Source organism: Callospermophilus lateralis, chromosome 2, assembly GCF_048772815.1.
Source record: "Callospermophilus lateralis isolate mCalLat2 chromosome 2, mCalLat2.hap1, whole genome shotgun sequence".
In the NCBI taxonomy this organism is placed as follows: domain Eukaryota; kingdom Metazoa; phylum Chordata; class Mammalia; order Rodentia; family Sciuridae; genus Callospermophilus; species Callospermophilus lateralis.
The window spans coordinates 74,485,812-74,499,278 of NC_135306.1; the positions used below are offsets into that span (position 1 = coordinate 74,485,812).

Below are 13,467 nucleotides of genomic sequence, written 5' to 3' on the forward strand. Positions count from 1 at the left end.
ACAAAAGATACTAAGAACAGATGGTCTCCTGTGAAACTGAATGAGCCAGGATGTCAGTCTAGAATGATAACAGGTAATGGAAGACAGCCTTCTGGAACAGAGAAGAAACTTCTAAAGGGGAGGGGATTTACCTCTAGGGAGTTGTGTAGCAAACCAAATTTGACTCATCTTTGCATTCCTCTTAAAGGAAGCACCTGGGGAAGACAGGGCTTTGTTTTCTGCTGCCTTTATCCTCCTTTACCTTTATGTTGACATATTTTTTTATCTGTAATAGGTAGTAACATACTTGTCTTATTGCCAAAGAAAGATTTACTAATGTCTTCAGTGATAGCAGTGAATCTGTGAACTCACCTCACAAGCCTGTGCCTTCTCAGCGCATGTGATATTAGTCCCAAGGGAGCAAAGATAGATTCTTCTCCAGGAGGGAGAATTTCAGAACTCTTACAATATTACAATGGTTTCCAGAAAGATCTTCCCTAATATTTAATTTCTCTTATTAAAGGAGAACTTAAATTTAATTTTCTTCTTTAATGAGACCATAATGGAACAAAGGTTGAAAACCATTGCCCTTGCTGGATGATATTATTCAGCCACAGCTGAAGTGAACTGGATTCAGTCCAAGAAGATAAAAATGATCTAGTTCTCATATTTTGATTAAAAAATAAAAATAGAGGAATAGGTAATTTCTTTCTATAATGGACAAGCAGACACTTTGTGCTTAAATTGCATATGAAGCGTACTAGTCTGTCCTGTTGTATTTATGTGAAGTCTTTGAGGAAATCTTAGTTCGACCTTGCAATATTTCTATAAATTCCAGAAAGCTCCACAACCAAACTTACCTTCTGTGGCAGAGTTTGTTTAGACTTTAGCTTGAAACCTACAGTACTCTCAGGGTAATGGTCTGGAAAAAGTGGGGGCTATATAGCTTTATTTCTTAGGTTCCCAATGCCAAGCTCAGTAGCTGTCGATTCAACAGAGTTTAATTATTTTAAAATATTGGAGCAATGAAAGAACTTTGGTTTTAACCAGAGCTTGTGCTAGGATGAACTATATTGGATGCCTGCAGTTTAAAATTAATAGAGTTTCTAGCCATAGGTTCCCCTTAGTCCTGATTCTGGCTTTAGTAGAAGTGGAGGACAATTTCCAAACCTTTTTCTCATCAAAGTCGGTTTACACAGGCGATTGTCTGGAAGCAATATTGTCACAGGGTTGCAAGAACAAGAAATTACAAACAAATCTTTTAACACCCCTCTACTTAACTTTTGTGAGTAAATTTCATTCTACTTGCATACGACTTACGTTGACCTCAGATATCTAAGTTTTTCACTTCTGTCTTTTAGATCACGACGGATCTAAGGCAGCGATGCACCGACAATCACACTGGAACATCGGCCTCAGCCCCCATGGCTGCAGGCATCATTGCGCTGGCCCTGGAAGCCAAGTAAGCCTTGATCTCTCTATGTATTCACTGGTGTCAGCCCTAATCTCCAGGAAAATAGTCCTTCCCATGTATACAGTCCCTAGCATAACAACCCAGAAGATAGTCTTCCCAGCCCCACCTTGAAAACATCAATGATTTGGGCTTTACAAACATTTCCCTATATCAAGAACATAAGTGTGTGGGGGGTTATATGCTTAAAAAAATCAAACTGTGTAATTACTTTATTATGGAGTCATTGTATGAGCATGCCAATTGGCTCCAACTATCTTGCTTGGTTCTTTACTCTGGTCTGGGAATGTTCCTGTGAGTGTCAGAGTGGTTAGGTTGACCCACTCATGCCCCTTTCTCCATGTTGCAGTGAGGCAGCACAGATTCCATGACAACAGCACCGTCACAGATCAACTCTGAAACACAGACGGTCAAGGCCATATGCCAGGAGCCTAGGGACAAGGACAACCCACTTATCTCAAATCCTGTTCAATATATCAAAATCTGTACCTAAAGATTTCTTTGAAAGTCCTCCTTAAGCTATTTGTAAATAGGCTCATCTCCTCTTTATCTAAAAACAAATAGGTTAGTTTGTCATAGCTCTTTGAAAACCTAATACAGGTCTAAAATCTCTTGTCTTCAATTTCAAAACCCAAAACGCTCAGGAAACTGAAAGTTCTTTTGCAAATTTAACACCCAAATTCATTGGATGGCAAACTTGTCCCAAACTGATTTCAGGCTATTTATGGTCTTTGCTCATTCCATTTATTGTGAAAATTTCTATTTTCATTGCAGAAATATTCACATATTTATGAGGTGCTGGCTCAGACCCTGCTGGAGGTTTTGTGTAAAATATGCTATGAACACCATCTCTGAAAAAAATGTTGAGTTCCAAACACATCTGGTCCAAGAATTTTAAAAAGGGAATTGAGGGTCTGTTCTCTGAGGCTCTCCCTGTTGGAAGATCTCAGGAAAAAAAAAAAAAGAACTGGAGTAATGACATCAATGTTTTTCCAAAAGTAGCTTTGCAAGCCTCCCTAGGGAGGAGTAGAAAGATTTCTCTACTCACATCTGAGGTAGAGCAATAGCAGGTGACAGGGAAGGAATCCAGGATAGTAAAGAGATTCAGGTACTGGATTAAGAATGGGTCTGGTCCATTCCCACGACACAAGCAGCATCCCAACATTTATAGTTGCCACTCTGTAAGGCAGGAAACCTATGTTAAGGCAGTCTGTCCTTAATATATATGGATACAGTAGATTGCTAAGTCATTTAAATCCTTGGGCTGAACCACAAGCAAAATCCAGACTCAGGATGTGGTGCTCTATCTTTGGGTGGCCTCCCACATAAGCCTTGTCATGGGAGATATCCAAGCCCCTGTGAGCATTTGGATTTCTTTCTTTTTGACAAGGTTAAATATGAAGTCATTTAAAACATATTATATCTTTTAAGGTGTTAAAAGTTTGGGTTTAGCAAGGAACTGGCACTTCTATGAAATTCTCACTTTACAACTTTTCACTGAAGTGTTCTGGCAGAATTCTCAACTAAGTGTCTGTGTTTTTAATTTGGTGGACTCTAAATAGGATTTTTCAAGAAACATTGTTTTCTTTCTGAAATTCTAGGTTGCTTCTCTGGAACATTTTCCTATCTGCAAAATATTGAAGGGGAAAAAAATCAGGAATTTCTCTACCCCCCACACCCCCAAAAGGCTATGATCTCAGATTCAAATTTGGCATCCTGACACTGTAACTGGTGCTACAGAGAATCAGATAATGCTTGGTTCTTTGAGATATTACTGTAACATTGTTATTTTCAACAACAGTTCTTTTAAGCACTATTTAAGCTGAAATGCAGAATCCTAACTTTAAACCTGTAACAACCCACTCAGTGAGATAAGGTCACTTTGGGGCTGGGCAACACATTCAAAGGCTGCAACTGTTCTTTTCTTTTGTGTGTCGAGCATTTTTCAAGATTTATTTTTTCCAAAACTGTGATGGGTGGAATGAAGTTCCCCAAATACAGGTTACCTGGGAAATCCACTGTATTTTAAGATTTTAGCAATCCAGTTCAATCATGGGTCCAAAATAGATGATAAACAATCTGACAAAGAATATACCTTTCCTGTCGCACCTTTGGTTTGACCTACAGGCCAATCTGTGCCTGTAAGTGCAGCTGAATTATAGAAAAGAGGTCCAAATACGGTTAAGAGTGGGTCAAGCATCAATATTAAACCAGCAGCAAAATAAGGAGCGCTGCTGCAGCTTGAGTGAAAATTACCTAAAACTAGAAAATTGAAGAGAGGAGCTCAAATAACAGTGCATTGAGACTGCAGTTGTTCTAAAACTAAGCCCAGTGCTTGCACATTCCCACCATCTCTTCAACAGCCCCGGCAGTCTTTGCAGTCTCCTATTACCCTTCTATTTCTCAACCGTACTTGAACCTTGGTATTTTGAGATTTGGCCTTTACTATCACAAGCTGAAGAGCCAGATCTTCAAGATACTCCTTTGTAAGGGGAGAGGAGAAAAAGCTTCAGGAGGCAGAATTATGGCCTGGGATACTGCCTTGCTCTCCAGGTAGGCACAGCCTGCTACACCAGGGTCAGCTGAGTAACTGAATGGGCTGTGCCTTCAGATGACAAGCTGCAAACAGAGCCTGCTGTTCCCTGTTTAATGTCATGGTCCTACACTACAAGGACAGATGTATCATTTCTCTGAATGTCCCTAGATTGCAGTAATTACTCAATCATAGGGACATCAAGGAAAACACCATGCTCTGAGCTTCCCCTCATGTTCCCCAGTTTCTTGGCCGCACAGGAGACTTGCCTGGATCAGTAGGACTGTGAGTCCTGTTATAGATGCTACTTTGGCCTATGGCCTCTCTGCCATTCTTAAACCTTCTCAGGAAATTAAGAGCAAAAATAACAAATACAAAACATAGAATCAGATAAGCTTAAACTGTCCAGATCTCTTATCTAACTTAATAATGTTTGATCATGAAATAACTTTGCTCTGACAGCCCATAGGACTCACAGGACATTCTTTTCCTACAAGGTATACAGCAAACTACATTGCAATAAACTCCACTGTGCTAGACCCCCAGATTCTTGAAGGAAAATAGTCCGCCCTCTTTCCATGGGTTCTGTACTTTTTTTTAATTAATAGTTTAATATTTTACAATGTTAATTTTTCATTAATAATGCCTCCATGGGTTCTGTACTTAAGAATTCAACCAACCATGGTTGAAATATTTGAGAAAAAGATCACATCTGGACTGAGCATGTACAGACATTTATTTCTTGTCATGATTCCCTAAAATAAGGCATTATAACAACTATTGACATACCAATTACTTTGTAATAGGTATTATAAATAATCTAAAGATGATTTAAAGTATATGGGAAATGTGCATAGGTTGATTGCAAATACTACATCATTTAATATGGGAGACTTGAGCATCTGTTGACTTTGGTATTTGCAAGGAGTCCTGGAACCAGTCCCCCACAGGTAGGGGTGACTGTGTTCTGTTCTGTTCTGTTCCCAAGACTCTACTATTCTGGCTCCTTATTTTTTCTTGCTGAGTGTGAGCCTCTTTGGGTTGTTTTAAACTCTGCAACTCTGACAATCTTATGAATCTTACCTTGGGGTAAATTGGGTGATTTTTCCCCTGTTCCCAAAGATGCTTCTAAAAATCATAAGCAATTTCAAAATAAGTGAAAATACTGTCATCTTTAAAAAGAGGGGAAAATAACTGTTTTTGTGTTGGAGTGCCCTCAACACATATTTATTGGTTCAGAAGACATACTATTTCAATTTTTTTATTTTGTGGATTTTTTTAAAGTAATTTTTCTGATTTTTCAGCTGAGTGAATAGGGAATAGGTAAGTGGTGATTACAAGAGAATTAACTGCCATTTGCTAGTTAAAATGATGTCTTTTATATAGTGAAATTCAAAAAGCTCAAAGTGCCCTAGGAAACAAGTATCTTAAAGAAGAAAATAGTAAAAGATGAGTACACTAATTTTAGATTAGCAACCTAGGAGAATACCAAGTCATATTTGTAAGGAGCTTTTCATCTACTTACTGGCATGTGTTGTCAGTACTCTAGACCTGTGGAAAATAAAACAAAAAAAGGAGCTTACTAGCAACTGATGTTTCACATAAATGGTTGAAATTACTGACATTCTTAAAAGTAGAGTGCTCAGAATAACAAACTATGTTTTGCTGAAAGTCTTCCCGACCTAAGTCTGCAATTATTAGCAAATAAAAACCATTTCAGTGGAGTCTTTTACAGGTTAAGGTGTCATATTAACTCAGGAAATTCAAATTTTAGATTCCCCAAAGCAACCTTTTGGCTTGAATTGCAAAGGGCCTTTTATTGGACATTTGAAAAATATATGTTCAACAACCAAAAGCAGTTACTCTACATAGTGAATGGCAAACAAAAGTCACTGAGTCAGATAGAAACTTCTGGAATTATTTAGAACATAGGTGAAGGTATTGGTAAAAAGAACCTTCCAGAAACCCTTGGTTTCAGTGATCCAATTTTCCTCAAATTTCTCAACTAAGAGGCTACGGAAGTACCATACTTTGAGAAAACCCAATAAAACTAGTTCTAAATTTAGAAAATGAGAAAATGGGATGGCAGTTATTATTCTACACTAGAAATATACCTGATATATATTAAACATGAGCTGCCATGGCATACTATGTACACACACACATACACGCACATACACGCACGTACACACGCAATTGCATTTACATGTTTCCAGGTGGCTCATCTGCTTTTCCTTTTTTTCTGTTACAATTTTCCTAGTACCACTGGTTTATAGAATATGAATGACACATAATGTTTAAGGAACATGAAATATAATCATAGATCACTTATACAATTTCTTATTGTTCTATAGATATATTCATATGTAATATCTTCCAAAGAAACTTAGTTCCTTGGGAAATAGGATTATGTCTTATAATCTTTATTTATGTGTATACATCAAATATATTAAGCACCAGAAAACATTAAGACATCGTGGCATATATTAGGTGAATTCAAGGGAATCACTTTACAGTGGAGCAGGAAAGCTCCCACGGTCAGGGTCATCTGCAGGGGTGAAGGGACATGAGACAGGAATCCCTGGGGCTGGAGACAGTGGAACTACCAGGAGTTGACAGGGACACACTGTCCCACATTGGTCCTGCAGGGAGGCAGGCAGAACTTGGACTGAGGTCCTAATTCTCTCCTCCCATACCTGTTTCTCTCCAGTATACCCCATGGGCCAAGTCCTGCCAGACGCCAGTGTACTGGGAGGCAATAGACAGAGGCCATGGATATCACTGTTTCATAGCCCAGAGCTTGTGGAGAGAAGACCTGAAGGTTTGGTGGGGAGACATCTTCAACAGTTCTGTAGGAGTGCCACAGAATAAACTGTGTTCCCCAAAATTTTGTGGGAACTGTGTTCCCACAAACCTTAGTGTATGTGATATCCTAAGGCCCAATATGACTGCATTTCTAGACAGGGCATAATTCAAATATTTGTTTAGAAAAAGTATCACTTTCCATCCAAGAATCTTACAATCTCATTAGGGACAAATGTTCCCTAGCAAATCTACACAAATTACTTAAGAAAGCCAGTGAAAGAGTCTTGGGGGAAAGATTTTGGAGGGTACAGGACTTGGTGGAAAATAGAAATGGTTAACTTTGATAATTCCAATTGGAACATGGTTCTATCACAACCACTTGTATATCCCGTGGGACACCCAAGCATAATGTTCTTAACAAGGTCTGTCCTCAAACCTTGTGTTTTCAACAAGGGAACTGCATCCTGTAGAAGTTAACAGAAATGCTCAGTTTTGTATATAAATTATTTTTGCCTTTGTGACTTTTAGTGACTTCCCTGTGCTATCTCCTCCCTCTCCTTGTTGACTTGTCCTTTACTAGAGCTGAACTTCACATTTCTATTCCTCTCTCAGCTTCCAACTCTCCCTACCTCCTGTCCTTAGTGGAAGAGGTCACTGTCAGACATGGAAAAAGGTCAAAGTGCAAAATGTTGAAGTATTACACCAAAGGATGATTCACACCATATGCTGGTAATTTAAGAGAAAAAAAAATCCTGAAAATATTTTCTCAAGAAAATAACAATCTTGGGCTAGGGTTGTGGCTCAGAGGTAGAGCGCCTGCCTCACATGCATAGGGCACTGAGTTCGATCCTCAGTACCACATAAATAAATAAAATAAAAGCATTGTGTCCATCTACAACTTATAATTTTTAAAAAAAAAATTCCAAAAATTAACATTCTTATACACCTAAAAGATCCAGGTATATAAATTTTATGCAGGCCTGATTGATCAACCACTATATATCTTTGTTTTACCTTTCTTTACCATCTTTCTTAGCGATAAAGATTTCCAATGCAGGAAAAATGTAAGGAAGTGTCCCAAAATATTTGTGATACAGTTATTGTGAGAAGTTGGTACCTGGAACAGTTGAGAGGACATCTGTAGTTTTTAACAAATTAGTTCAGAGTTAAAGTAACTTACTGATGGGGCTTCAGGTTTTTAGAACTGAATATGACCAAGGGTGATCACAGAAGGGTTTGATAGTCACAAACATTTCTAAATATTGGTGTGTTAGCCTCTTAGAACTGATAGCCTGTAAACCAATCTTATCTTCTTTTTTTGTTGTTTTTTTAATTAAAAACACATTTCAGTATAAAATGTTCCATTTAAGAATTTTCCCAAGGGCCACATCCAGTGGTATGAAATGTTTCAGTGGGCGGGGAGCACAAATGTGTTTGGTTATAGAGGTAAAATTGCAGAGGATATTCCAGTCCTTTCCTTTTAGGAGAGTTTTGTTTATTTCAATTAGAACTTAGAAAGGACAAGCACAAACAGTGAGAAATGCAGGCACATGTGCCCAGATTCAGTGCAATCACAGGCATAAAGAGCAGGTACCCTCCCAACCTCCCTTCCACACACTCATGTATTGCAATGTTGGCTTAGAATTTGGCCAAGATTTCTGATGTGGAGAGTTAGGATATATATCGTGAAGAGGTTGAAAAGGAGTAAAGGGTAATCGGGGAGGAGAGTTGAAAAGAAGGCTTGTGGGGTAAAAACAGCATACATTTCAACTTGAGACTGAGCGGACAGAGAAGGGATGTACTGTCCTGGATTATTCCCTATAGTGAAATAATTGTAACCAGACCCACAGAGCAGTTACCGCGGGCCTTCTGCCAGGACTGTGCATGAAAATAGCTTTGTTATGTCTACATACACACAGACAATACAGTCTGTCCTCTAGCACTTTTCAAGTTCAAATTATGTGGAAGCCAATTTTCCCTGGACTAGACTTTGTACCTTAAGTAATGGTTTCAAACCAGGATGGTTTCCAAAGGTGTCCATTATGACTGCAGAAGCCCTGGTCAACAGGCTCATTCACCTTGAATTATCCTGGGGATTTGCCAGAATTTTCCATCTCCTTCCCTAGGTGAGGAAACTTGAGAAACATGTGAGAGAGTGGAGCCGCTCAGCAGCTGCACCGAGGAGTGAGAAGTTCTTAGGGGACTGTTATCTGCCTCTCTTTGCTTAGCTCTATTTTTTTAAACTAGTTTATTCATTGAAAACATGTTATTCTTATTGCTGTAATAATAAAGATAGTTTTTAAGAAGAATACTTCTTAGTCCTGTTGCAATCACCAGATATGTTTCCTTGTGTAGCAGGCCAAATATCATTTTCAAAGTGTCAAATATTAGAAATGTCTCATGGTATAAATATCCAATTTGTGTGGGAGGAGGCAGATGAACAATTTGGAAAGCTAGAGGAGTAGTTCAAGAGAGATTAGGGGAGCCTGGTGGATGCAATCGGGATGGCATAGAGAAGTGGGGAGATTTGATGGACATTCTGCAAGTAGAGCCAACAGGGAATGAATTAGGTATGTGCCTTGGGGGAAAAGGAAAAAAATCAACACTGAGGTCTAGTTTCTTGGCTGAACGTGATGTATTGTGATATCATTTGTAGAAATAGATACCCTTTCTTTTTTCTTATGAGATTTTGGAAATTAGAAGAAGCATAGAATCTGGTGGCACCAGGTCCCTAGTCAAATATGCCTTACAATAGGCACTGTAGCAAATGTCTAGGACAATCATCTGCGGTGCTTTGGTAGGTTGGGTCCCCCAGCAATGGATTAATCCTCAGAAAATGTCTGCCACTGCCATCCTGAATGCTCTGAATGACTGAGACAGTTTACGTTTTTAAGAAAATAAAGAATGTGGACCTAATGTGCATTCTACTTCCCCATCTGCCTCTATGTCCTTTAATCCCAATAGAGTGGGAACAGCAAATTATCCTCAGTGCAGGTGCCCAGGAAGATTGCTTAGATAGTCCACTGATCAGTGAGTTTGAAAGATATATGTACAATTTAGTATTCCAGTTTTGTCTCCTGAGAGTTTGTAGATTTTGCTGGTTGCCAGGAAATTTTTGTTCTTGATGGTGCCTCTGGTTACACCCCAAATACTATCAAATATCATTTTTCTTGCTAAGAAAAAGAGAACATGACTTTTTGTTCAGGGGCCATTACTTTCACATCACAGCCTGCTACTTAATCACTTCAGTCAAGGCACATTAAAAGACTTTCTCCATAATGACTCATGTGATAGTTTCATCAAACAGTACTGTCTTCATATTCAAAGATTCCCAGATATATCCCTAAGCTCTATATTGAAACCCAGTTCAGATTCAAGTCTGTTTATATGCCAAATGGTCTGAGGCTAAGTTTTGAATCTATCTGACTCATACTGATGTTGTCTTGACCTATAATGATTTTTATTTCTGGGCTATATTTCTCACATAAAGATTTTTTTTACATCATTTTCTCTGAAGAAAATAATTGATCCTAATAACACCACAATCTAGTTTTAGTAGTCAGTTGATATCAGCATTACTTTTTTCCTTTTCTCAAAACAAAAAAACAACAAAAAACTGTAATCGTCATGCATTTTGCCATCAGTATGGGAGAAAAACTAAATTAGAGAAGTATGACTGACAGATTGAAAATCTTGTCATTTTACTCACATGTAAGATTTATTCATCCTGACATCAACAAGCCAGTGATGGCATTTGATGTGTTGAAAGCTCCAAGCAACACATTCACTAGGAAATCAACTGTGATACCTGGAATAGAACATGCAACACAGAAAGAAAGACACTGTATGATGTTTACAAGGTTGTGTGATTTCTTGCCCTCTTGGGTTAAGTTTTAATATCCTATTTGTGGATGATTGTGAATTTTACTGAGTAACCATATATGTGACTAAGATGCAGGGAAGTCTTTGCATATTCCAGAAGACCAGTAAATCTCTGAATGCTGGCAGTGTCATTCTTAACCAGAAAGATCATAGTACATCAGACTGTAATATCCTATGTATGAGACAGAAGATTCTTCTTACCATCGGCCCCAAATGAGTCTGCAAATATTGCACAGTGCAAAAAGACAAATAAAAGATAAAATGATGACCAAAAAAAAAAAAAAAACAAACAAACAGCAGTCTGCTTTCACTGAATGTTTGCTCTATTCCAAATTCTGAACTACATGCTTACATCAGTAATCCTCATTTAATCCCCCAAGCAGTGCTCCAAGGTAGGCATTGCAACCGTGTTACAGATGTGGAAAGTGGAAAGTGAAGCTTAGAAATTCACAGTCATTGATAGAACTGGAGGTTGAACTCCAAGCAGTGTAACACGAGCACCCACCACACTACCACATCATCACCTTCCTGTTTTAAGAGCACACAGGCTCTGTGGACTATATAAGGGCCATGAGTTTTGAAAAGGGAGTTAAAATCCTGAGCAGGGATGATTTAGGAAGACTTTACAGAACAGGAGGGATTTGAGCTATACTTCAAAGATTCTGTTTTCAACTTTAGTGTGCATGAGTCATTAGGGATCCCTTTAAAAATGCCTATTTTGAAGTTCTCAAAGTAATTCAACTACAGGTGATCCATAGATCTCTAGAAACCTTCCTAGACCGTAAACTGTCTTGCAAGTCAGTAGCCTCTGCAACAAGAACAATTGGCACATAGTAGACAAAACCGTGTGTGTGTGTGTGTGTGTGTGTGTGTGTGTGTGTGTGTGTGTAACTTACAGAATGAATGGAAGAAACTCGTCTTATAATTATTTGGAAGTTTGCATAGGTAACTCTATATAGGTATATGAGTTATAGTGCCAGAAAGTTTCGTTTTAACTTAAAGTTGATTGATTCAAGAAATATTTATTGGATTATTCTTATTACTATAATTTCTTTATTTTGAAACAGACTTTTTTTTTTCACCTCTCTAAAATTAACATGTCTTCCAAGTCCTGGTTGCAGATCTGGAGCATCATAATTTGATGCAGTTCAGTATGTGCCTTGTACTGTGCTAACAACTGGAATACATCTGAGCAAAACACACGGTCCATGCCAGAGCTCCCAGGGAGGGCACAGCAGGTTGAACACACTTGTATGAGAGGCCTTGACCTGGGCTCCAATAGCACATATGTTGAAGTTAACAGAAGCACTGATTAAAGGTAATTGTACCTAGTATGGAAGAAGAAATGAAGCAGTGTGGTATTGTGGTAAAAGGCGATAACCAATAAGGGTAGGAAAGAAGGTGTTACAACAAGAAAGGTTAAGGCGAAGCCATCAATGAAATGATAGCAGTTTTGGTCATAAAGGTGATCTAACTTATACTTGGCTTATGTGAGTTTTTCCTGAGTTCTTATTTGATAGCAACATTAAACCACATTTCACCTTTTTCATCCAACAGCGCTTGCAGTCATGACAAAGCTTTAGAATGGAAAGTCAAATGATAAAGAAGAAAACCCAAAAGGTCTAAGATTTTTCTTTTATTTTCCTATTACACATTTCAAAACATGCCTGTATATGATTGAAAACAGGCTGAAAATTGGCATCGCTTCAAAGACTAAAGCTGTTTGTTGAGTCATTAAGAATACACTTAAAATCTTTATGTTTCTATCAGCAGTGGGCACTTTGGTTTAATCTGAAATATTTGGTACCCAATCAGGGAATGTTGGAATGAAGGAAAGGACCCTGAGTGAAATCCAGGGTAGGGAGTTGTATTCTCTTAATGGCTGTTGGAGGGATCTGCTTATTGTTTAGCTAGGGGAAACTTTTACAAATGACTCCCAAGAATGTTTTTGAGAGCTTTCGGGAGGGAGTATGATATGGAAGTGCTCATATTCATCCTGCCGAAATCTTCCTACTGCTCTGAATTTAGGTACCAGGGGAATTGTCATTAAATGGTCTCCTTTCTAAAGCAGATGTATTCAATTTTACAATTTTCATTGTGCTAATACCCTCAATTACATGGGATCCCATACATGGAATGTAAAATAATTTTTATCGGTTTGTCTGAAGAATCATAACATTGGAAATCTGCCCAGAGCCCATCTGGTCTGTGGAGGTGCTATTTGGTGAGACTGTTCAAGGATCACAGAGAGAAGACAAGAACAATGATAATAGAATATAGACTGGTTTTTAAATCTATTTTTTTTTTTTAGGTTTTTAAAAATATTTTTAAAGTCACTTATTTTGAACATTTATACTATTTTGGTATTAAAACTTCCATACTAGTATGACTATCCTTATTTGATAAAATTTAAAGGACCCAATGTTGTGTTGATTCCCATATTGAAAAACACTGTGCTAAGTCTTTGAAATCTGGGAGATATTGAGAGGTTTTTTTACATCCTAGTGATGCTCGCAAATATCCCTCTCACTGTATTTGCCACTGACGACTTGAGAACAAATAAATATTTATTTAACACTGATAGATGTCTGTAAGAGAGTCCCATGGCCAACAATTTTGCTAGCAATAGAGCATTTTTAAAAATTAGATTATTATAACCAAAATAATAAATGCCCTTTGTTAAAATATATATATATATATATATATTAACCTTAGAGACATATATATAATAAAAGTTTCCACATATAGTCAAATTTCAGTAGCTGTCATATGTATAAGTAGTGTAATAATGCCTGAT

The 13,467-nt window shown here is 37.9% G+C and overlaps 1 protein-coding gene across 3 annotated transcripts in view; it reads left to right on the forward strand.

Annotated features, from left to right (window-relative positions):
• Positions 1-13,467, forward strand: part of Pcsk5 (proprotein convertase subtilisin/kexin type 5) — a 429,480-nt gene that overhangs the window by 195,537 nt on the left and 220,476 nt on the right. For all 3 annotated transcript variants that reach the window (XM_076846064.2, XM_076846065.2, XM_076846066.2), the window contains exon 9: positions 1,341-1,441. In XM_076846064.2, coding sequence (XP_076702179.2) covers positions 1,341-1,441 — 101 coding nt within the window. The remainder of the gene's footprint in view (positions 1-1,340; positions 1,442-13,467) is intronic.